Genomic DNA, 25,044 nt, shown 5'->3' with positions numbered 1-25,044 from the left:
TAAAGGGAATAAACTAGGATTACCCAACTATCAAACATCAATGGAACATCTGGAATTAATTTAACAAGGGTTGTTGTTATGTTGCTGGAATCTATCAAGGACTGAATGTCCAAACACTTGGCTGTGTAAAAGCACGATAAAGTTTACAAAAATGTCATTCAAGAGCTGATTGTCTTTGTTTACTGGCACATCAAATGGGAAGAGTACATGAACCCAAATGAACCATCATGTGGTGCAGGATTATGTGTAAAAAGAGCAAAATTATATAGCATTTCAGGCAATCTTGTATAAACAAAAACAATGCAAAACTTGTAAAATTTGTGAATTATCTTCAAGTAACCCTTGCTTTCCCTCTCTCCATCCCTCCCAATCCTAACTCTCCGACTAATTTCACTGCCTCCTGATTAAGTTTATCATTATTGCAAATAACGTGTCCGTGGATAGTGAGGTGGTTATCATTTCTTTAAAATTGAAAAAATGCAAGAAATTTTAAGTGCAAAGGTGGAGAAAATGGCCAAGAACAGAATGCCAATGGGATTGGCAGACTTATTTGAAATGATTGAAATAACACATTTACATTTGGCTTCTTCACTATTTAAGGCACAAATACATCGTGTTTTCAGGTTAGTGCGCTGTCATAGTTATCCTCGAAGGATAGGAGCAGATATTTCCCTACAGGAAACAAAATACACCAAGGATCTCAATTTTGTACCCATCTGCCTACAGGCAGGAAGTGTCACAGCTGGTGTCCTGGTGCCATCACAACAACCTGGAGCTCAATTCTCTTAAGACAGTGGAATTGATTGTAGACTTTAGGAGAGCTCCCCCTCCCCTCATCCCACTCACCATCAACAGCACGACAGTCACATCCGTGGAGTCTTTTAATTCCTGGGAACCATCATCTCCAAGGACCTTAAGTGGGGGGTTACCATTGCCCCCACAACAGAGGATGTACTTCCAACAGCAGCTGAGGAAGTACAATCTGCCACAGGCAACGATGGCCCAATTCTACACAGCCATCGTAGAGTCTGTTCTTACCTTCTCCATCATGGTCTGGTTTGGCTCAGCCACCAAGTACGACACCTGGAGGCTGCAGCGAATCGTCCGATCAGCAGAGAAGGTTATTGGCTGCAACCTTCCCTCCATTGATGAACTATACACTGCAAGACCAGGAAGCGAGCGGGCAAGATCATCTCTGAACCCCTCTCACTGGCCACAAACTCTTTGAATCACTTCCCTCTGGAAGGCGACTCCGGACTGTCAAAGCTGCCACAGCCAGACATAAATACAGTTTTTACCCACGAGTAGTTGGTCTACTCAACAGCCAAAAATCTGTAACCTACCTTTGATCTGGTATTTTGTTGGTTCACATGCTTTATCAATGGTGTTTTATCATTCATGTTTTATTATTAATGTTTAGTGTTTTCTGAATCATTCGTAACTGTCACTATGTCATGTTGTTATTTGTGGGCGGAGCACCAAGGCAAATTCATTGTATGTGAATACTTGGCCAATAAACTTAATCTGGAAGGTGCAGTTCTTTGGGAGCACACTGCCTCCAAAATTGCACCCATTTTTTAGCATTATTTTTCCTTTGACTTTCCACTGAAACCTGCTAATTTTAATACTTACCCCCACTATTTGGCTGGTTTTAATGCTATTTTTTTCTAAATATCGTGTTTTTAAGAAATATTCCATGATGATATTTGAGGTACCAAATTGACAGAACAGTTGAAAATGGAACATTACATTACATGCTTTAAGCTATTCTGTGATAGATTGAGAACAGTTGATAAGAGGCAAACTTCCTGGAAGAAGTTATTCTTTAGGAACAAGTACTGTTCTAAAACTGCAAAAGAAGCAGAGTTTTGGTGCTGTGTTCTAGGAATATTGTTGTGATTTTTTATGTAGAAGCAAGGAACTTTGCAACATTGGGAATTGGCTTTTTTTAGGGTGTTGCCTTTGATATGTGGTTTTCATAAAGTAGAATGTGGTCTTGTGTAATTGGACTTTGCTGTAAGGCACTCTACATAATGATGGGGAAAATTTTACCCCAAATAAATGTAATGGCTGGGCCACCCTTTTATAGTTTCTTTGTGTATGCTGCTGTTTAATTGAGATTGGCACTGGTAGAAAATGGACCAAGATAACCAAACAGTTTCATTTGAGAGGAAAAACTTATTTTGTCTATGTAATGCTGAAGAAGTTTATTCTCCAAGACAAATTACATGCCAAACACTAGCACAATTGGACAAGTTGTAAAACACTGACCTAAAAAATGATTACTGCCTTGGTGTCCTCAACAGTGATATAATCAAGACAAGTTGTGAGTTAGCCGAGGAAATAAATTGTATGTAATGCTGAAGAAGTTTATTCTCCAAGACAAATTACATGCCAAACGCTAGCACAATTGGACAAGTTGTAAAACACTGACCTAAAAAATGATTACTGCCTTGGTGTCCTCAACAGTGATATAATCAAGACAAGTTGTGAGTTAGCCGAGTTAGATGCATAGAGTTTTCAAAACTAGATATTTTTGAGTTTTCAAATGTTATGCATGCGATTTTATTCTTTCAGCTCACAGTACATATGCATACTTTTAATGCATTTTGTTAAGTATTATAGAAGCATGCAGGCTTTTTGGAGTTTTACTAATGTGAAAGTTAATTATTTGTTATTAGCAACATTTATATTTAGGTGACACCCATAGTATTGCCAGTAGTACTTCATGGAGAAAGGAGTTGTAATTAAGATTGACTTGACAATAAACTACTCCAGGATATCAAACCCAAGCAATAATGTGTTATGGCAACAGCCCAATGGTATCCGATCATGTTCTAAATGAAGAGCAGTGTCGGGTTTTGAACACCTTATTCAATATTTTCAGCAATTGCCTTCAGTGGGTACGAGAAATTGCTTGATTCAGAGATTCATAACCTTCAGGGTTGTGTTGAATTGATTATTTTCTCTCCAGAAACTACAGTAAAAGGGAAAGGCAGTGATGTTCTATAAATGGAAATTATCTTTCATCTTCCAGTGAAAATGCTTGAACTCCTAAAATGCATTTTGATTTGTTTTAGTTTATGCTCAAAGATTATTATTTTTCCGTTCAAACCCCTATGATTGTCAGCAGACCTGATGTGCTAGATGTTAAGTATACGGGTGGGTTACATGGGATAATATTTGTTTTATTGCAAAGCACGTAATTGCTGATAAAGCAGGAACATTCTCTATTCTCTGTTCATGGGTCTGTCACACTGGTGAACAACTGTGCAGTTCTGGCAGTGATATATCTTGGCAATTCCTGAAGGGAAAGGAAAGACACATACCACCTCTTGTTGAATAATATGGTTATAGGCATGTATCTTTAAAAATATTAAGTGAAGAGTGAATTTGTAGTTACAATTATAAATATTCAGGAACTAGAAATATGAGGGGTTTTCTTAATTTTGTCTGAAAATCGGGCATTTTGAACTAATCAACCAAGCCATGGTGGTGAATGTTCGTCTCAAAGCTGAAAACTGCTGTTTTCATGCCGATATCCAATATGCATACTTTATTAATCTCAAAGGGATGTTCCTTGTATTTTAGATATGAGAACATTTTCAGTTATAATCTTGTTTATTGATATGAGAAAGTGCACTGTAGATTAATGTATTGAATTACCAACTTTTTTTGTCCCTTCAGTACGAGTCCAAATAAGTAAAGATTCTGGATTCTAAAATGTGAAAGTCACGTTAGTTGAATCCTTTGGAATGGATCGAAATAAAAGAAATTCAATAGCGGGTTTGCCATCAAGACATGAACGACTGGAAGATTTTGATGGCAGCAGAGAAGGTGGTGGCATTGGTCAATCAGCGTTTCCTTCATCCTACAGAGCCTTAAGTAATGCTGTCTCCAGACTTACTAGGCTTGATGACTTCACCTGTGAAAAAATTGGATCTGGATTTTTTTCTGAAGTCTACAAGGTCAGTACACGATTACTCACAAGCTATAAAACAGTGTCAGAAATGTAAATTTTGAAGTTGAAGAACTGTTACTGATTTTTAATTTTGCTAATAGCTAGTATCCTTTTAGAGTTGATGGAGATGAATGGGATGTGGGAAGAACATTATTCTGTGCTTCCCACTGCCTGTGCTGCCATGCAGTATGTTCTTCAAGGAAATTGAAACCTGGCTGTGCTAATGCCAAAACATGGTTTTCAAATCTGAATTGGAACCTACGTAACTCTAATTTATTATAAATGATTTAAAACTTGTAATACATTAAAGCAAATGCAGCTACCACAAATGCAGTTCACTGTGGAATCCCCTGTAACCTTTTAAACAAATTTGCATTGCAGCTTTCCACTCCTGCTGCATTGTGATATGACTGTAACATTGTCAATTTATATTATCATTTGTATTATGTTAGGGTTTCTTGGAATGCAACTGTATTGTATTTTTTTCTCTCTTTTGCGTGTAATTTAAAATCTTTGTTTTACAGTACTCATTGTACTGATAACTACTTTGGTGATAAATAATGCTGTAACCCTGAATGAAGAATCTATTAATGATTTCCACTTCAATTGTGCCTAAATTTTTTTCATTGCTAAGTAAAACTAGGATCATACAGGAATTGTAGATGTGGTCTGAGACTAATTTATAATCACTACTGTAATCATATTCCTATAGCATTGGAATGCGAATCGAACAATCATCCCACCAGCAATGACTAATCATATTAGCTTAATTACTTGGTCATCCACGTGTTTCACAATTTCATGAGTGATCTGCTATGTAAATCAACACGATTGGCACAGATGTTTTCGGAAAATTGCACCGGTGGGAGAGGGTAACACGTGACTCTGCTAATATTCTATTGTTAGTCGTTGTGCAGCAAGCTGACAAAGCTCTGAATGCCATCATTTGAGTTTTAACTCGTCCATTTTTTTGGAATGTTTCTTGTAAATTTGATCTGTAAAATGTACACATAATTTAGCCGAAGAGACCTGCCGCATCAGGTTATAAAACTGAGTTTGCTTGTGTTGGTCCCGCGTACCTCTCAAACCTTTCGTATACATGTACGTGTCTAAATGTCTTAAGTATCATCATTATACCCCCATCAACAGCCTTCTCTTTTCACTGTAAACCTATACCATCTAGTTTTAGACTCTCCTACTTCCTCATGATTTTGTATAACTACAAGGTCACCCCTTGGCCCCCATGCTCCAGGGAAGCTGGCTGGAGGTAACGATGATAATAGTAGGTAGGGCAGTGGATGTTATATTCATTAACTTTAGTAAGGGATTTAACAAGGTCCTTTATGGTAAGATGATCCAGAGATTAAAGGACATGGGATTCATGGACACTTTGTGGAATTAATTCAAAATTTACCTGGCAAACAATGGTGGAGTGGTATTGTTGCAGGGGATTATGTGGGATTGGATCTACCTGCATTTGGATAGGCAGGATGGATCCAAAAAGCTGGAGTAACTCAGCGGGACAGGCAGTATCTCTGGAGCGAAGAAATGGCTGATGTTTCGGGTTGAGACACCTCTTCAGACTGGTTAGAGATTGGAGGCATGGTTTTGTGCTTAGAAAATCTTGTTTCACAAATCTGTTTTTTTGTTTTTTTTGAAGAGGTCACTAAGAAGATTGAGGGCTGGGCAGTGGACACTATATGGACTTTAACAAGGCCTTTGACAAAGTCCCACATGGTAGGCTAGTCAATGTTAAATTATAGGGAATCCAGTGTGGGATCCAATTGGATTCAAAATTTGCTCGGAAGAAGTGAAAGGATAATTGTGGGGGGTTGTAAGGTTCCAAGGCATCAGACTAGTGGTGTGCCACAGTAGTTGTGCTGGGTCTACAGTTTATCTACATTAATGTTTTAGAAGGCAATGTAGTTAACACTGTTGGTAGATTTGCAGATGACACCAAAATTGGTGGTATAGTGCACCGTAAAGGAGGTTATGTACATAACGAGATCCAGATCTCTTTGGAGGATGAGCCAAGAATTGGCAAATGGTATTTAGCTTTGACAGGTGTGAAGTGTTGCGATTTGGTATGTCAAACCAGGACAGGACTTGTATGATAAACGATAGAGCCCCGGAGAGTGTTGGACAGAGATCTGGGAGTACAGGTGGTAAAGAACTTTCCATCATTGAGAAGGGTACAAAAAGGGATGATGCAGCTGTGCATGTCGTTGGTAGGCCTACACTTGGAGTACTTGATGACATCCCTCCTTTAGCTAGGCAACAAGAATTGCTTTGTTGGAAAGGGTGTAGATCCGATATAAGCACGTTAACTGGACTTGCGTGCTTGGGACTTAGGCTGAAGATGAAGGGGGAAAGAGAGACCTCGGGGGCAACGTTTTCATTTGGAGTAGTTGTCTGGAATAAGCTGCCAGAGGAAGCTATGGAAGTGGATAAAATTAAGGCGTTTGAAAGACAGTTGGACAGATATATGGATAGGAAGGGTTTAGAGGGAAATGGGCCTAATACAGGCAACTGGGACTAGCCCAGAATAACAACTTGGGCAGCATGGACAAGTTAGGCAGAAGGGCCTGTGACCGCACTGTATTACTCAACAGCACAATAAACAGCCATTGTGGCCCTAGTGTTCCAATGATGTATTTAGTCTTCCAAAGTCGAAAAAATTGAAGTTACTTCTGTCCACGTAACCTTGGAATGTAGAGTTTTTAATGGCAGCTTCTGTTATTTTAAAATATTGCAGGTGTGCCACAGAATATCGGGGCAAGTAATGGCACTAAAGATGAACAAAATAATCAGTAATAGAGCAAACATGCTGCGGGAAGTGCAATTAATGAATCGTCTTTCTCATCCCAATATTCTCAGGTAAGTGGTGAAGCCATCCAGAAGAAAATTACCTTTTATGTTAAATTAACACTTGCAAAAGGTGTCCTTTTTGTTTATTTGGTGAATTTCCTTAAACACTAAAGTTACCAGATATTCTTCCTAGAAATGTTCTCTTGTTTATTTGACTGTCACATTCATATTTGGTTGCAATTAACATTTCTGTGGAAGATTAATTTATGTTTTGTGATAAAACTCATGCATGAGATTTCTCTGTGAATCCGCTGATTTCCACAGCTTTTGAAATCCGTTAAAGAAAATATATGTAAATTTCTATAAATGGCTTTCCGTGAGACTGATGATCGAGATCGCCGATTGGACGAGGGAGGCGTCTGTCAGAGGCGGAAGTGAGGGCGGGATTGAGGATAGAGAGCAGTGATTGGAGGAGCGAGGGGCCGGGAGCGCAGGTAGCAATGGGCCCCGGGGGAGGGCAGCGGGAGAGTGGGCAATGGGCTGGGAAAGGCTGGGGCGCGGCTACAGGGCTGGGGCCTTGTCAGTGTCAATAAGCATTTTAAAGCAAGTAGAGGAAGTGTGTGTGAGCATTGGTGCATATCAGTCTGATCCTAGACTGGCTGGCGCCAACCAGTGCCTGTAAAGTTCAGCTGACAAGGGTTGAGCAATTCTGACAAGTGCAGGGGTCATCCATTTTATGGTGTCTTTAATTTAGGCAATATTAACACCGTAAATCCAAAAATTCAGGTGGTGTGGGGGGGATTGTGAATTTCCCATTAATTTCTTCTACTCTACTGCCTGAATTTAGTGTAAACCTGTGTGTGGGGCAAATATGCAGGAGAAACTCAAAGTTAAAGGACTGGTAAATGTCGTTGTCGTGGCTATCCCTCAAGGTCGAGGATGATGGTCTACATTCTATTTTTATGGACTCTCAGGTGGCTTATGAGTCCAATCCTGGCTTTGAAAATTCTTCAACATTCAGGACGCGTAATTCCAGATGGCAGATCGGGCTTTGGTTGTTGCTGCCTCTTTACGTTTTCTCTTCTAATTCTGCGCATCTCTTGGCTTCAAAGGTCGCTGTTCCTTCTTGGATGATGATTCGCCAGAGTTTCCTGTCCTTGGCATTGGTTTCCCACTTGTCGATGTCGATTTCACATTTCTTCATGCTGGCTTTTAAGACGTCTTTGAATCTCTTCTGTTGTCCGTCTCTTTTATGTTTGCCTTCTTTAAGCTGGGAGTAGAAGGTTTGCTTTGGTAGACTCTCGTCGTCCATTCCAACGACATGACCGACCCATCTTCGTTGGTTCTTGATGACGAAGGCTTCGATGCTAGATGTTTTCGCTTAATTCAGCATGCTGACGTTGGTTCTTCTCACTTCCCAACTGATATTTAAGCTGCTTCGAAAACATCGTTGATGGAACTTTTCAAGTATTTTCAGATGGTGTCGGTATGTTGTTCAGGTTTCTTATGCATACAGGAGCGTTGGAATCACCACTGCCTTATACACCAACATTTTGGTGTCTGTTCGGATGTCACGATTATGAAAGACTCTCGTTCGAAGACGTCCAAAAGCTGTTCCAGCACACTTAAGACGATGTTGGATCTCATCATCAAGGTCAACATTGGAGGAGAGGTGACTTCCAAGGTACGGAAAGTGATCCACATTTTCCAGGGTTGTTTCACCAAGTTGAATTGACGGTTCTTTCCGATTTATCTCAGTTGGTGATGATTGGTAGATAACCAGAGTCTTCTTGGAGTTGATGGTAAGTCCAAGTTTCGTGTATGCACTGCTGAAGGCAGTCGGGATCTGTTGCGGATGATTTTCTGAGAGAGCTGCAACACAGTTGTTGTCTGCGTGTTGGAACTCGATGAGGGAGCTCAAAGATGTCTTGGACTTGAGACGGGCAAGATTGAAAAGTCTGCCATCTGTTCTGTAGACTATTTTGATTCCTGGGGTTAGGTCATCCTGGATGATGTGGATGGTTGTTGAAATGAAGATGGTGAACAGTGTTGGGGCAATCACGCATCCCTGTTTCACTCCTGATCTGACTTGAAACGGCTCACAGTTGCTGTTGCTAGCCATGACTGGAGGAGTCAGGATTCGAATGTACTTTTCAGGACATCCAAAGCTGGCTAGGACGTCCATAAGAGTTCCCTTGATACCGAGTCGAAGGCCTGAGTGAGGTCGATGAATGCCATGCCCAAAGGTTGAAGTTGTTCACAACATTTTTCTTGTAATTGATGCATTGTAAAGTCATGTCGGCTGTTCCACGTAATGGTCTAAGACCGGCTTGCGTCTTTGGAAGGATCTTCTCTGCTAACGGTTTGAGTCAGTTGTTCATGATGCGGGCGAGGACTTTGCCTGCTGTTGCTAATCGGGAAATTCCACGATAGTTTCCGCGGTCAGATCGATCGCCTTTCCTTTTGTAGATGGTAACGATTGCTGAGTCTCAAAAGTCTCTTGGTACGTCATCATTTATCCAGTTCTTGATGAGAGGTTGATACCGTTGGTAATGGAGCAGGTTACCTCCAATTTTGTAGACCTTGGCTGGTATTCCATCGAGTCCAGTTGCTTTGTTGTTTTTCAATGTTTTGATGGCTTCCTTGAATTCTTCAAGTGATGGTAATCTGCTTAGGGAGTCATCGCAGGCTGCTTTGGAATGTTGTTGATCACATTCCTGTCAAATGAGGCGGTTTGATTTAGATCTTCAAAGTACTCCCACCATCTAGAATTGATGTCAGCATTGCTCTTCAGGATGGGTAACTCATCTTTACTTTTGAGAGGGGCTTGACCGTGAGTGGATGGACCAGAAATGGCTTTGGAGGCGTTGAAAAAGTGTCCAGTGTCATTGGTGTCCGCTAGTTGTTGGATTTCCTGAGCTTTCACCCTCCAACATTGGTTTTTCAGGTTTCAGGTGCTCTTGTGGACAGCAGCATGGCATTCTTGATAGCACTTCCTTTTGGTAGCCGACTGTTGGTCATTTTGTAAGGTGATGAAAGCTTTTCTCTTTTCATCGATGAGTTGTTGGAGTTGTTTGTCATTATTGTCGAACCAATCCTAGTGGGTTTTTTTTTTACTTGAAGGAGGCGATGATAGCGTTCTTCAATAGATTCATGTGTTCTTTGTCAGATAGTGGGATTTGTTGAGGCAGTTCTTGAAGTTTTTGTTAAAACTTCTGTACATGGTTGACGTCTTGAAGGACGTCAACATTGAATTTCTTGAAGGTGTTCTGGTTTTGATGTTTCCATTTGGGCTGAATCTTCATTCTCATGGTGAACGAAATGAGACGATGGTCTGTCCAGCACTTGTCGGCACAAGTAACGGCTCTTGGTTTCAGTACATCTTGTTGGCCACGGGATCGTACGATGATGTAGTCTATGAGGTACCAGTGTTTGGAACGTGGATGCTGCCAGGGGACTTTGTGCCTGTTTTTCTGGCGAAATAAGGTGCTTGCAATCACCAGGTTGTGTTCAGCACATCTGGTGAGGTGAAGTGCTCCATTGGCATTGACCTGCCGACTCCTTCCTTGCCGATTGTTCCAGTCCAGAGCCTATGATCTTGACTCTGGCATTGAAGTCTCCTAAGAGAATGATCTTGTTGGGAACAGAGGAAAGAACATCGTCAAGTCGGGCATTAAAGTTCTTCACTTCGTCTTCAGTGTCCAGAGTTGGAGCATAGGCGCTGATGATGGTGGTGTATTGGTTCTTGACAAGCTGGATTCGTAGAGTCATAAGACATTCGTTGATTCCCAGTGGTTGCTCTCAGCTTCTGAAGTAGGCTGCCTCGGATGGCAAAACCTACTCCATGGATCCTCGGTTGCTTAGGATCAAGACCTTTCCAGAAAAATGTGTATTGACCTTGTTCTTCCTTTAGTTGCCCTCCAGCTCAGCGGGTCTCACAGAGCAACGATGTCAAAGCTAAATTTTCGGAGTTCCCGAGCAACAAAGGCAGTTCTTCTCTCTGGCCGGTCTGAGTTTGGGTTCTCCATCAGAGTTCGTATATTCTAATTTCATAGTTTCATAGTTTTGCTTCTTGATGGTTTTCGACTGCATGATGGTGATCCCTCTGGATGCGGCTTTCCAGACGGGAAGAGGCGAAGCAGACTATTTTTAGGGGGCCTTTTCTAGCCCCTTCCCAGTTCAGGGTGAGCAGAGTGGATCCTAAATAGGGCTGCTCAGACATGAATAATGCTACCGAACAACTTTCTTGTTCTGTCCAAAGTTGAACGATTGAATCAAGTATTCACTGCTTACATGCCAGTTCTTGACTAGGAACTTCCAATCATCACGTGGCCTGCTCCCTTCCCCGATCGCCGAAAGTCTTGAGAAGTTTTTTGCTGCTCACAAAACGAAGACGCCTGTGTGTGTTTGTTTAATGTGTACTTGATGTTGCACTCCAAGAAGCACACGGTCCTTCACAAATCGACTAATTCCAATGGCAAGGGAACCAAGACGATTGGAGCTGAAAGATCTGTTGCAGCCTTTATCAGCCTTCACAGCCGCTGAGTTCAAGATAATTTTGTCCGCCTGGTCCCCTGAGGTCTTGTAGGTTGGATCGTTCTTAGTCTGGACCCTCATCCTTGACCTTACCGCCATGGGTGTCCCTACCAGAAGCTGGTGCCTCCGACGGCATCGCTCTTGGAATCATGGGGACACGCAAGCCTCTTCACCACGACAAGGTAAATGATCTGAAGAATAAAATACTAGTTAAGAGAACACGGGTTTTGCAAGTGGTGTAATGCATGGTTTTAATTTGCTGTTAAATTGATTTCCAAAGTGGTTGTTATTTTTGGTGCTATTTATAGATTACATGTCAAATGGTTAGTATCTTCTAAATTGCTTCCAGTCAGTAGAACACAAGTGCTGAGGAACATAGTGCGTCAGGTAGAACTGTGCAGTGAATGGACGGACGATATTTTGGTTTGGGACCTTTTAGTCTGAAGAAAGGAACAGAAATTTAATTTATTAATTTCCCCCCACAGATGCTGTCTGACCTGCTGGCGTCTCCCAGCACAGTTTTTCACTCTAGATTCGAGCATCTGCAGTTTCTTCAGTCAGTAGATATTGGGTCTCTTGTGTGTATGATTAGCAAGGGAGCATTCTACTCCCTTTGTGCTGTTTGCATTTAAAGTTCAGAAATGTTGTCTGGAGAGTACATTTGACACAATGGGAAAAACAAAAACAGATCACTAGACTGTAGTTTTATTTATGAGGTTTTCTCATAGAACAGTATAGCACAGGAATAGCCTCAACTTTAGCGCACAGTTGAGCTGCTGAATTTCTTTGTTTAATTGTATTTATAAACGATGGGTGCAGGAGCAGGCCATTTGGCCCTTCGAGCCAGCACCGCCATTCAATGTGATCATGGCTGATCAGAATAGTAGATCTATTGACCATCCTTCTGGAAATTTTGTACTTAACTGGGGTATTTTGTGACCTTTTACTGTTAGTTTTTTAATGACATCAGAATGCATAACATTTTGGTGATGTTTTATCTGGAATATTGTGTGCAGTTTTATTTACTGTGTTGCAGGAAGGATGTGGCTACCAGTGCTACACAACCTTCACTGAAGCTTAGCCCTAACGCCTCCGGTTGAATTTTGGAAAATCTGACTATCAGGCTGTGCTCCTACTCCCTGCCTACACGTAGAAACTGAAGCATGAGGATCTGGTATAGAAAACCGTGTAGTGCTCATTTGAGGAATCCGTTGAGTTTCCATGTTCCTGTTTTGAGTCCGTGTACTGGTTCACATTCAAATATGCAGAGGCCATCCTAATTGAGCATACGAAAACTCATCTTCCACAATAATTCTCAACACCAGTGCCCTGCTAGGCTGCATTCTCAGCCTCTTTCTATATTCCCTATACATTCATGACTATTCTGCTCCGCTGCGGCCATATTCTGCTCCACTGTGATGGGCTGGATCACAAACAATGACGAGACAGAGTATACAAAGGAGAATAGAAAGCTTAGTAGCATGGACAAACACTCCCTCAATGTCGACAAAATGAAATAGCTGGTTATCGACTTTAGTTTAGTTTTAAAATACAGCACAGAAACAGGCACTTCGGCCCACTGAGTCTGTACCGACCAGTTATCCACGCACATTAACATTATCCTGCACACCAGGGACAATTTAAAATTTTTACCAAGCCAAATAGCCTAAAAATCTGTACGTCTTTGGAGTGAGGGAAGAAACTGGAGCACCGGGAGAAAGCCCACGCAGGACACCGGGCCAGCGTACAAACTCTGTACGGACAGCACCCGTGGTCAGGATCGAGCAAAGGTCTCTGGTGCTGTGAGGCAGTAACTCTAACGCTGTGCCACCGTGCAACCCCTAAGGCAGTAGGCTTCAGGAAGTGGTGTGCACATCAAAATGTATCTGGGTGCTGAAGTGCAAATGGTCAAAAGGTTCATGGTCCTAAGTGTAAATATCAACAACAATTTATCCTGATCAAACGTTGATGCTACAGACAAGAAATAATACCACCTCTACTTCCTTGGAAGGCGAAAGAAATCAATCGAGTGACTCTTGCCAATTTTCACAGATGCACCATAGAAAGCATCCTATCTGGATGCATCACAGCTTGGATGGCAACTGCTCTGCCCAAGACCGCAAGAGGTTGCGAAAGGAGTTGCGAAGCAATCGCGCAAACCAGCCATCCTACTCCACCCTATCTATACTTTACATTGCCTTAACAAAGCAGCTAAAATTACAAGGACCACTCGGACCCCAGTCGTTCTCTTTTCCCCTCTCCTGTTGAGCAGAGATACAAAAGCTAGTATGTGGTACTGTCAAATTCAAGAACCGGTCTCTGCTGTTATCGGACACTTGAACGGACCTCTCGTGCTCAGGATGAATTCACTACCACGTTGTGGGCATTTTTTACTTTTTATCTGCACTTTCTCTATAGTTGTAATGCTCCATTTTGCACTCTTTATTTTCTCTTTCATGTAGGGTATGATTGTTTAGATTGCACAAAGGTTTTTCACTATCTTGATACACGTCACTACAATAAAATGATACAAATTCCATCAAGGCTTTGGACTGAGTGCAGAAGAGGTTCACCAGGATGTTGCCTGGATTAGTAAGTATTTGCTATGAGTGTAGTTATTGGCTAGGTGTCAGAATTTCTCTGGTACGTTGGATGTAAAGGTGTGAAGTGATTGAAGTAGATAAAATTGAGCTAGATAGTGAAATCTTTTTCTCAAGGTGGAATTGTCAAATATTAATGCGCATAGGTTTAAGATGAGAGGGGGAAAGTTTGCACAGAGAGGTAGGTGCCTGGGGAAGTGGTCGAATACGTACAGCAGTAATGTTTGAGGCATTTAGGCGTGCACGTGAGCATACAGGGAATAGAGGGTTATAGACCAGGTGAAAGCAGATGTGCGGATTAAATTGGCATCATGGTTGGCACAAGCATCAATGGCTGAACAGCATGTTACTGAGAATTGATAAAATAATGTACAATTTCCAACTGCAATGTTCTGTTCTTGGTTTTAATGTATGTTTAGCTGGTTTTTAGCCTCTTTCTTGGCATTGGACCTCTTCCTGGTATACAGCTTGAACCTGGTCCCACTTTTCTCATTCAGGTTAATTTATATTCTAGTATTGTTGTGCATTGCTGTTTTGAATTCTACCAACATTGAATGCTGTAGGGACTGTACTCGAAAGGCCAGTAAAGTGCAGAATATTGTGGTACCCTCCATGCCCTACACCTCCTCCAGCTCCCACCCTTCTCAACTGGGAAAAAAACCCCCAATTAACTGACCAGCCAAACCCGTCGGTATTAAATTGTAATGTCCATTTACGTTTGGGATAAAATTGTTTCACTTTTGAGTCTATTCAGGGACTTCATGCAGTCATTTCCAGTAATCGTTGTTCAAATAATTTGTGAAATAGATCAAAGGTTCCTTTTCCCCCTCAATCAGCTTAGAATTTTTTTTTAATTGGAAACAACCTGAAATGCCTTATGTCATAGTATTTTTTTTCCACCATATTGGTCTTAGTCAATATGCAACATGAGTAGGCAGTTCAGTTTTTCTTCGTGGGGAGTTCCAAATTGAAGTATGTAATGATAAATTGGTCATTTTCTGGTTTATTTTCTCCATTTTCTCCTTTTACTTCAGTACTTAACTGCAAAACAAGTGGGAGATTTTGTCATTGTGTTACTTCCGCAGTGTAGATTAGCATCCTTTTGCAAACCTGTGGGAGTGCCTTACTATTGCAGGTTCTTTCAGATATCAAATCTGGCTTCTCTTTCCTCTATCAGCTGTGTAAATGGCCATGTGATACTATCACAAAGAACTAGGTGATCGTGATGTCCAGGCCAGTGTCTTTTAACTTGTGTCTGAAGATATAGCTTGGTTGCCATGTAGTCTGTAGGAGCTTGCTATATGCAAACTTTTTTTCATGTTTCACGATAGTACAACTTTAAAAGGCTTGTACTTGTCTCTTAGTTTCTGCTATAGTGTAGTGTTCAGTTTAGTTTATCATGTGTACAGAGGTAAAAGCTTTTCTTGCGTGCTATCCAGTCAGCAGAAATTATAATTCATTATAATTGCACCAGTAATGTTTGCATAGTAACGTGTTGGAAGATATGTAGACCTGGAACAATGGATATACCATGCTTACAACATGTATTGAGGTAATGTTAATAATTTCTTGTCATATTAAACAGTATGAGCAACCATCACTTCTAGAAATTATGCATTCAAATTGCAAAGTAATTGGAAATGGTGTTTCCATCTAGTAATCACTTTTTTGATGTTTTCTATGTTAATGCATGTTTAATTTCAATTTTAAGTATTTATTCACTCTGATCTTGCCATACCTAGATGTGTACTGAATGGCTTTTCCCTGTGATATTGGTGCTATACAGGACTGTGTTTGATGCATTTCTTTTGCTTTTCAGGTTTATGGGTGTTTGTGTACATGAAGGCCAACTGCATGCATTAACTGAGGTAAGTTACTTTCTCTGTGTGCGATGGCTGTTGGGGAATAGCTGTCTTTGAACTTTGCACCTCGACTTCTCAGGTCAATGCCATAGTACAGCTGAGTACAAAAATGAAAAAAACATGCCAATTGTGGCTGGGACTTTATGTGGTGCTACTTTTACGTGAATCCATTTAAAAAAATAAAAAAAACACAATTTGAAAGAGTGGGAAATTTGTGTCGCATTACAATTGTGTTGTACTCGGGGCTTGAACTACTTGCCATTCTCTTGCTGGTCCCCTATGACAGTTGGCTCTATAATAGTTAGTGTCTTGTCAGCTTGTAAGGTTTCTCGACATTCATCAGTTCACAACATCTGTCTCTGAGGCATTATTTGTTTTGAATACAAATGGTCTTTTACGGTGCTTCAAAAATTCTTTGATGGAGGTATGATGTTTGCGCCTGAAGTTGGAGCTTCTAAGCTGATAAGTTAATTGGTGTCCATGTGTGCAACAGACAAAGTTGTAGCCGTAAAGGAAAACTTGGAATTAAATGAATTGGACAGCACCCCTGTGCACTGGCATGGACCAATTTGCTGAGCAGCTTCCTTGTGCTGTCCTGAGCAAACTTCCAGTTGGGATTTTGGAGATGAGAATTAGGTGTCTGAAATGTTAACTAACATTATAGGAGTTGGCCCAGAGGTCTCCAGTATAACACAATACAGCTGATAAAAGTGGAAGATATGGAAGTGGTCTTTCTTTGAATTGGAAATTGTCCCAGTTTAGCGGTCACATTTCTCAGTTTTGTTGATTGTCTTATACTGGAAAAATAATATTTTTAGAGGGGAAAGAAACACTGTATGAGGCTGCTTGATACTGACTTCCTGGACTGTATGCTTTCTTTTCAGTACATCAATAGAGGGAACCTTGAACAGTTGTTGGACAGCAGTGATCATCTTTCCTGGCCTGTTCGGGTCATGATAGCACGCGACCTTGCTTCTGGACTCAGCTATCTGCATTCGAAGGGTGTCTTTCATCGGGATCTGACTTCTAAGGTACAATGTGTTGAGAGGAACAAAATTAATTTCCATTTGTTTCTTTGGACCCTATTTCAGTCATGAGTTGCTTGGGCAAACACTTAATTTGCATTAAAGTTATTTCAAAATCACTTATTGACTAATGGAACAGAGGTAAATATATATTTTCTATTGAATATGTATCTGAGCATGCAAATCTTGTTTGACTGGAAGCATTTGTACAGACCTTTATCGCCAAAAAGTTGTAAAAAATGAAACTGTCCTTCAGTATTGTATAGAGATCTAGCTTTTATAGCATGACCACATTACCACAAGGTAAAGTTTCCCCTGCTTGTGTTCTCAAATCGCCTGATTTCTTCTTTAGACCTTATGATTCTTATTGGTCAATTTTTGGTAATAACCATTTTTGCTGTTGGGCTATAACCAACTGCATTCTTGTAAGTAATCTTTAGGCTTCGGTTTATTATTGTCACGTGCACAGAGGTACAGTGAAAAGCTTTGTTTTGCATGTCATCCAAACAGGTCAGATAATACTATACATAAATACAATCAAGATGAACTAAAGGTCAATATATCGATAAAAGGAGAAGATAGAGTACAGAATTGCACAACTTGATGATTTCCAATTCAAACTCGGAAGTATAATACAGCACGAGAAGATACAGAATGCGGAATAGTTATTGGCATTGTAGAGCATCAGTTCCATGGACAAAGTCCAATGTTTGCAATGGGATAGAAGTGAATTGGACAGTACTCTAGATTATTGAAGGATCTTCAGAAGCCTAATAACAATGGGGCAGGATGCTGAATTTTCTTAGTCTCCTCATGAAGTACAGGCATTGGTGTGCGGCCTTGGCTGTCATCAATATGGTTGGCCACGCCAGATTGTTGGTAATATTTATACCAAGGAACCTGAAGCCCTCAACCATTTTCACTTTGGTAGCATTGATGCTGATTGGGGCATGTACTCTGCCATGCTTCCTAAAGTCGATAACTCGCTTCTTCATCTTGCTGACATTGAGCAGAGGTTATTGTCTTGACATCATGTTACAAAGTTCTTTATCTCCTTGCTGCACTCGGTCGTATCATTCCAAAGAGCAAGAGTGTAGCAGAAAGTAGTAATTTAGTTTGTAACTGATACACTCCATGTTGTTGACCTTTGATAACTTGATTAACATAGTAAATGGCAAAGCAATGACCGATTTGATCCAAATAAATGCCTCACTTGAAGTAGTTGGAGAACGGTAAAGCATGTCATCAGGTTCTTCATGGTAGGGTGGTCCAGAAGATTGTCACATAGGATCTAGGGTGAGTTAAAACCATTGAAGTCTGAAGTTAGCAGTGACATTTCTCTGACTGGAGCTCTGCAACCAGTAGTGTTCAAGATATACCTCTGTTGATGAGATAAATAACTGATCTGGATGAAAATAAGTTAGTTGGGTGAGAGACTGGTCAAGCTGGGCTTGTTTTGCATAGGGTACCTGATGGAGGTACAAAATTATGTGGCAGTCAGGATCATCTTCTTGCGGTAAGGACATCAAGAACTAGAGGACTTGGGTGAGAGGAAGGAGTTTAAAAGGGATTTGTGGGGATTTTGTTTAGTGGTTTACATTTGGAACAATAGCAAAAGAGTGTAATCAACACTACCATTAGTTTTGAGACATTTAAATAGTCAAGTCAAGAGTTTGTCAATAAAATTCTTGCTTGCTGCAGCACAACAGAATATTGTAGGCATAAATACAGAATAGATCGGTGTGTCCATATACCATAGAATCTATATTACTAAAAGTCTGTTCTTGACCGGTTTTGGCCATCTGTGCTGCGATTTCCGAGAGAACGCCGCCACCTACGGCCGTCATTTTTGGCCACCTCGCTCAGAGCCCCCCTCCGCCGCATGTGTGCCGAGGATCATTCCCGTCGATGAAAAATGACAGAGATATTAATATTTTTACAAAATTCCCCATTCTCTCTGCTGCCCTGCTGGAGGGAGGGGGTGGACTATAAAACCCGGAAGTGGTGTGCCTCAATCAGTCTCTGCAAGTGGTGTGCCTCAATCAGTCTCTGCAAGTGGTGTGCCTCAATCAGAGCTCTGAATGACACTGAATAAATGTCTACAGCACTGAGTACCCTTAATTTGGTTTGAAAATGAAAATATGGTTAGAGGTAAAAAAAACTGCCTGCAAATGGTTGTTTGGGTTGAAGTAAAAAGGCACTCTCTCTCCCTCTCCTCCCTCCCCCCCCCCTTCTCCTCCCCCCCCTTCTCCTACCCCCCCCTTCTCCTACCCCCCCCTTCTCCTACCCCCCCCTTCTCCGACCCCCCCCTTCTCCGACCCCCCCCTTCTCCGCCCCCCCCTTCTCCTCCCCCCCTTCTCCTCCCCCCCTTCTCCTCCCCCCCCTTCTCCTCCCCCCCCTTCTCCTCCCCCCCCTTCTCCTCCCCCCCTTCTCCTCCCCCCCCCTTCTCCTCCCCCCCCTTCTCCTCCCCCCCTTCTCCTCCCCCCCTTCTCCTCCCCCCCTTCTCCTCCCCCCCTTCTCCTCCCCCCCTTCTCCTCCCCCCCCTTCTCCTCCCCCCTCCTCTCCTCCCCCCTTCTCCTCCCCCCCTTCTCCTCCCCCCCCTTCTCCTCCCCCCCTTCTCCTCTCTCCCCCCTTCTCCTCCCCCCCCCTCCTCCCCCCCCCTCCCCCCCTCCCCCCCCTTCTCCTCCCCCCCCCTTCTCCTCCCCCCCCTTCTCCCCCCCCCCCTTCTCCTCCCCCCCCTTCTCCCCCCCCCTTCTCCTCCCCCCCTTCTCCTCCTCCCCCCCTTCTCCTCCTCCCCCCCTTCTCCTCCTCCCCCCCTTCTCCTCCTCCCCCCCTTCTCCTCCTCCCCCCCTTCTCCTCCTCCCCCCCTTCTCCTCCTCCCCCCTTCTCCTCCTCCCCCCTTCTCCTCCTCCCCCCCTTCTCCTCCTCCCCCCCTTCTCCTCCTCCCCCCCTTCTCCTCCTCCCCCCCTTCTCCTCCTCCCCCCCTTCTCCTCCTCCCCCCCTTCTCCTCCTCCCCCCCTTCTCCTTCTCCTCCCCCTCCCTGCTCCCCACCTCTCCCCCTCCCCTCACCTCACCCCTCTCTCCTCCCCCCTCTCTCCTCCCCCTCTCTCTCCTCCCCCCTCTCTCCTCCCCCTCTCTCTCCTCCCCCCTCTCTCTCCCCTCTCCCCCCTCTCTCCCCCCCCTCTCTCTCTCCCCCCCCCCCCCCCCCCCTCTCCCCCCCCCTCCCCCTCTCTCTCCTCCCCCCTCTCTCTCCTCCCCCCTCTCTCTCCTCCCCCCTCTCTCTCTCCTCCCCCTCTCTCTCTCCTCCCCCTCTCTCTCTCCTCCCCCCTCTCTCTCTCCTCCCCCCCTCTCTCTCCTCCCCCCTCTCTCTCTCCTCGCCCCCTCTCTCTCCGTCCCCCCTCTCTCTCCTCCCCTCGCTCCTCCACCCTCTCTCTCCTCCCCCCTCTCTCTCCTCCCCCCTCTCTCTCCTCCCCCCTCTCTCTCCTCCCCCTCTCTCTCCTCCCCCTCTCTTCTCCTCCCCCCGTCTCTCTCCTCCCCCCTCTCTCTCTCCTCCCCCCTCTCTCTCCTCCCCCCTCTCTCTCTCTCCTCCCCCCTCTCTCTCTCGCCTCCCCCTCTCTCGCTCTCCTCCCCCCCTCTCTCTCTCTCCTCCCCCCTCTCTCTCTCCTCCCCCCTCTCTCTCTCCCTCCCTCTCTCCCTCTATCCTCCCCTCTCTCTCTCTCCCTCTCTCTCTCCTCTCTTTCCTCTCTCTCTCTCTCCTCCTCCCCACCTCTCCCCCTCACCCCCCTCTCAGCACTCCCTCTCTCTCCCCCTCACTCTCACCCTCTCTCTCTCCTCCCCTCCTCCCCCACATTTCCCCCCTCACCCACCCTCCCTCTTCTCCCCTCCACCCCCCTATCCCTCTTGTCCCTCTCTCTGTGTCTCTGTCTCTCTCTCTCTGTCTCTGCCCCTTCTCTATCTGCCCTCACTCTCTCCCCCCGCCCCCCCCCCCCCCTCTCTAGATGTAACTGCAAGTTGGGGGCTATGCGTCAGTAGATAGGGTGGTTATGGGGTAAAAGGAGCAAATTAATAATATTAATATAATATCAAGGGGGGTGATTAGCGTGAGTGCGGGGGGGGGGGGGAGATAGTTAGTGTGTGTGACGCTGCATGCCGCCTCCCACCCCACAACCGCATGTTGGGGGAACAGACCCAACGGGTCTGCACTTGGTCTAGTATATAATATATATACATACACACACACACACACACACTGTTATAGTTCAGAGTTTGTATGAAGTAGTGTTTAATAGTCTGATGGCTCTGGAGAAGAAGCTGTTCCTGATCCTTGACATACTGACTCGCTGTAATCTTCTCAGGAAGTAGAGGCGCTGATGTGCTTTCTTTATAATTGCATCAGAGTTCTTGGACCAGGAGAGATCTTCGGAAATATGCACACTTAGGAATTTGAAGTTCTTGACCCTTTCCACCATCGACCCGTTGATATAAACTGGACTGGGGCCCCATCCTACCCCTTCCCAAGTCCACAATCAGTTCCTTGGTTTTGCTGGTGTTGAGAGCCAGGTTATTGTGCTGGCACCATTTGGTCAATCGGTCGATCTCACCTGTACTCTGCCTCATCCCCATCAGTGATACGTCCCACAACAATGGTGTCATTGACGAACTTGATGATGGAGTTCGCACTATGTCCGGCTACGCAATCATGAGTACAGAGTGAGTACAGCAGGGGGCTGAGCATGCAGCCTTGAGGTGCTCCCGTGCTGATATCAAGGATGACATATTTCCACCAATAAGGACAGACTGTGGTCTGTGAATGAGGAAGTCGATGATCCAATTGCAGAGGGATGCGCAGAGACCCAAATCTGAGAGCTTGATAACCAGGGGAGGGGGTGATGGTATTAAATGCCGAGCTGTAGTTAATGAATAACAGCCTGACATGAGTTTTTGATGTCCAAGTGGTCCAGAGCGGAGTGGAGAGCCAGCATTCACCGTTGATCTGTTGCACATAAAGTGCAAGTGAAATGAATTTGTCAGCAGCGGTACAATGAAAAAGAACACACAAAAACACAATAAAAATGTAACACAAACATCCACCACAGCATTCATCACTGGTGGAAGGCACAATTTGTCCAGTCCTCCTCCATTTCCCCCCGTGGTCAGGACCTCAACCCCGTGAGGAATGTGGGGAACCGCTGTGGTGTATGTTTATATTAACTTTCATTTAGTTGTGTGTCTCGTTGATATTTGTTTAGCATGGCTGTACGGTAATCGAGTTTCACTGTGCCTTAATTGGCACATGTGACAAACTGACCTTGACTGTGAAACTTTAATATTGGTCAAATGCAGATAAATGGTACAGGGGATCTTGTTCAGCATGAACAAGTTGGGCCGAAGGGCTTGTTTCCAGGATGTTTTATTCTGACTAACAGCCCTGCTGGTGGACTGGATGATCAGGCTCTCTTTGAGACCACCTGAAGGTGATCAATTTTTCATTCATGTAGTGATCCTACATGGAGGGGAATGGAAGTTGATCTTTCCATTTCAAAAGAACATCCAGTATGCTCTATTTAAAGTGTAATGTTTTGTGCACAATGGATGTCTATTTAATGCCCCAATTGTTGTCAGTGAAAGTATGTGGTTTTGTGTAATTATATAGCTATATTTGGCAACTTTGTTTGCATCTTGTGTATTTGAGTTCAGTATCAAGTAAAAGGTAATGTCCAGCTATGTAAATTATCTTTCAAATTGCAAGTTAGCAAATGCCTTTTCACTGTTCTTGGGTTCAAACTGTAAATGTAGCTGTTGCTGTTGGATTCTCTCCAATCAGGTGGTTAGTGCCACGAGCTCTTCAATTAATAGTTAGATGCTCAATCTTCATTTCACTTTTTTTTTTGGGGCAAGTTTACACTTTTTTGGGGTCAATTTGGGTCAATGGGCCAGTTTCCATGCTCTATGACTATATATGAAACCAACTTTGACTAAATGCCTAATGGAACATGAATATTTAAATCTCAGTGTTTTGCATGAAATATCAGCACCAAGGCTCAAGTTGCATGCTTCTGTGAGTGGGTAGGGCATTTGGTCCACATTCCAAACATTTTTGCTTGTTGTGTACTAAATCTTTCCTTAACCTTTTACTTTCAATGGGGAAAAAAGATCAGATCACCTCTTTACATCGAACACTTTTTATGAAAGCAATGTTGACTTTTGGAAACAACTTTGAAAATGCATATCTGCTAAACATTATATAGTAGAATTCACTTTCTTATTCCTTGATAGAAGAGTTGATCAGGAAAGTGCATTTGTTCTTGTGTTGACTATTTAGATTAGCCTTCTGTAAGTTTCCCTTGAAGCTATCGGTAAAGAAGTTGGAACGTTCTCTGTTTCCCCAGCTTGTCTATTGGCTTTTCTGATGCATTAATCCTCTTCCAGGTATTGCTGCTTATTTTAGTTTTAAGACTGTTTCAGGTCAAAGAATTAACACACTCACCCAGAACAAGACCTGATGTACTTTGGCATGCGCTACGTATTTGCATTGTTTTAGTCTGGTTTACCTCCAATTACTGGCAGTTTATGGTATGTTAATTTGTTGTGTTGCATTTAATGTTCCAGTAAAGCTGCAACAGGTAATAATTTAATTGTTTCAGCCCTAGTGCATGTGACAATTGAAGTGCCTACACTTGTTAGTCTTGACTAATCTTCTGGGATTTTTTGACGATTAAACTGGGAAAATGGACAAGGGAGAGCCAGTGGATGCAATATACCTGGACTTTCAGAAAGCCTTTGATCAGGTCCCACATAGGAGATGAGTGGGCAAAATTAGAGCACATGGTATTGGGGATAGGGTACTGACATGGATAGAAAATTGGTAGGCAGACAGGAAACAAGGAGTAGGGATTAATGGATCCCTTTCAGAATGGCAGGCAGTGACTAGTGGGGTACCGCAAGGCTCGGTGGTGGGAACGCAGCTATTTACAATGTACATGAATGATTTAGATGAAGGGATTCAAAGTAACATTAGCAAATTTGCAGATGACACAAAGCTGGGTGGCAATGTGAACTGAGGAGGATGCTATGAGGATGCAGGGTGACTTGGACAGGTTGGTTGAGTGGGCAGATGCATGGAAGGTGCAGCTTAATGTGGATAAATGTGAGGTTATCCACTTTGGTGGCAAGAACAGGAAGGCAGATTATCTGAATGGTGTCAAGTTAGGAAAAGGGGAAGTACCACGAGATCTGGGGGTCCTTGTTCATCAGTCACTGAAAGTAAGCATGCAGGTACAGCAGGCACTGAAGAAAGCTAATGGCATGTTGGCCTTCTTAACAAGAAGAGTTGAGTATAGGAGCAAAGAGGTCCTTCTGCAGTTGTACAGGGCCCTAGTGAGACCACACCTGGAGTATTGTGTGCAGTTTTGGCCTCCAAATTTGAGGAAGGACATTCTTGCTATTGAGAGAGTGCAGTAGGTTCACAAGGTTAATTCCTGGGATGGCGGGACTGTCATGTGCTGATAGAATGGAGCGACTAGGCTTGTGTACACTGGAATTTAGAAGGATGAGAGGATATCTTATTGGAACATACAAGATTATTAAGGGATTGAACATACTAGCAGTGGGTAACATGTTCCTGATGTTGGGGGAGTCCAGAACCAGGGACCAGTTTAAGAATAAGAGGTAGGTCATTTAGAATTGAGATGAGGAAAAACGTTTTCACCCGGAGAGTTGTGAATCTGTGGTATTCTCTGCCTCAGAAGGCGGTGGAGGCCAATTCTCTGGATGCTTTCAAGAGAGTTGGATAGAACCCAAAGATAGCAGAGTCAAGGGATATGGGGAGAAGGCAGGAACGGGGTACTGATTGTGAATGATCAGCCAAGATCACAGTGCTGGCTCGAAGGGCCGAATGGCCTACTCCTGCACTTATTGTCTATTGTTATACTTTGGGGAAGCTGGAAGCTGCTTAATCAGAAATAACATAAATTTCCCCAAGATGTATGAGCAGTGAGGATAGGAGTTTCTATTTACATGTGCATGTGAAATTTCTCTACGGTTGGTTGGTGTGAATATGGTGGTCAAAGGGACTGTTTCGATGCTGAATTACTGACCGTGATTCTATGATGAACATGACTGGATTTGAAGTTGGTAAAATAACAGCTATCTTTGTGGGCAAATCACCAGCAGTGCTTAAATTGGAGAAAATTATTTATTTGAGTGCCTTCTAAGAACAAGTTAGATTAAGGGAAAAGAGCACGTTTTGTGCC

At 43.3% G+C, this 25,044-nt stretch overlaps 1 protein-coding gene across 2 annotated transcripts in view; it reads left to right on the top strand.

Annotated features, from left to right (window-relative positions):
• tesk2 (testis associated actin remodelling kinase 2) overlaps positions 1-25,044 on the top strand; it is a 58,982-nt gene that overhangs the window by 8,064 nt on the left and 25,874 nt on the right. For both annotated transcript variants that reach the window (XM_033028697.1, XM_033028696.1), the window contains exons 2-5: positions 3,688-3,968; positions 6,717-6,838; positions 15,725-15,773; positions 16,652-16,798. In XM_033028697.1, coding sequence (XP_032884588.1) covers positions 3,756-3,968; positions 6,717-6,838; positions 15,725-15,773; positions 16,652-16,798 — 531 coding nt within the window. In that variant the 5' untranslated portion in view covers positions 3,688-3,755. The remainder of the gene's footprint in view (positions 1-3,687; positions 3,969-6,716; positions 6,839-15,724; positions 15,774-16,651; positions 16,799-25,044) is intronic.

The sequence above is a fragment of the Amblyraja radiata genome, chromosome 10 (genome assembly GCF_010909765.2).
Source record: "Amblyraja radiata isolate CabotCenter1 chromosome 10, sAmbRad1.1.pri, whole genome shotgun sequence".
In the NCBI taxonomy this organism is placed as follows: Eukaryota; Metazoa; Chordata; class Chondrichthyes; order Rajiformes; family Rajidae; genus Amblyraja; species Amblyraja radiata.
Note: the sequence above shows the minus strand (reverse complement) of the source record. Positions and strands in the feature narration are given on the sequence as shown.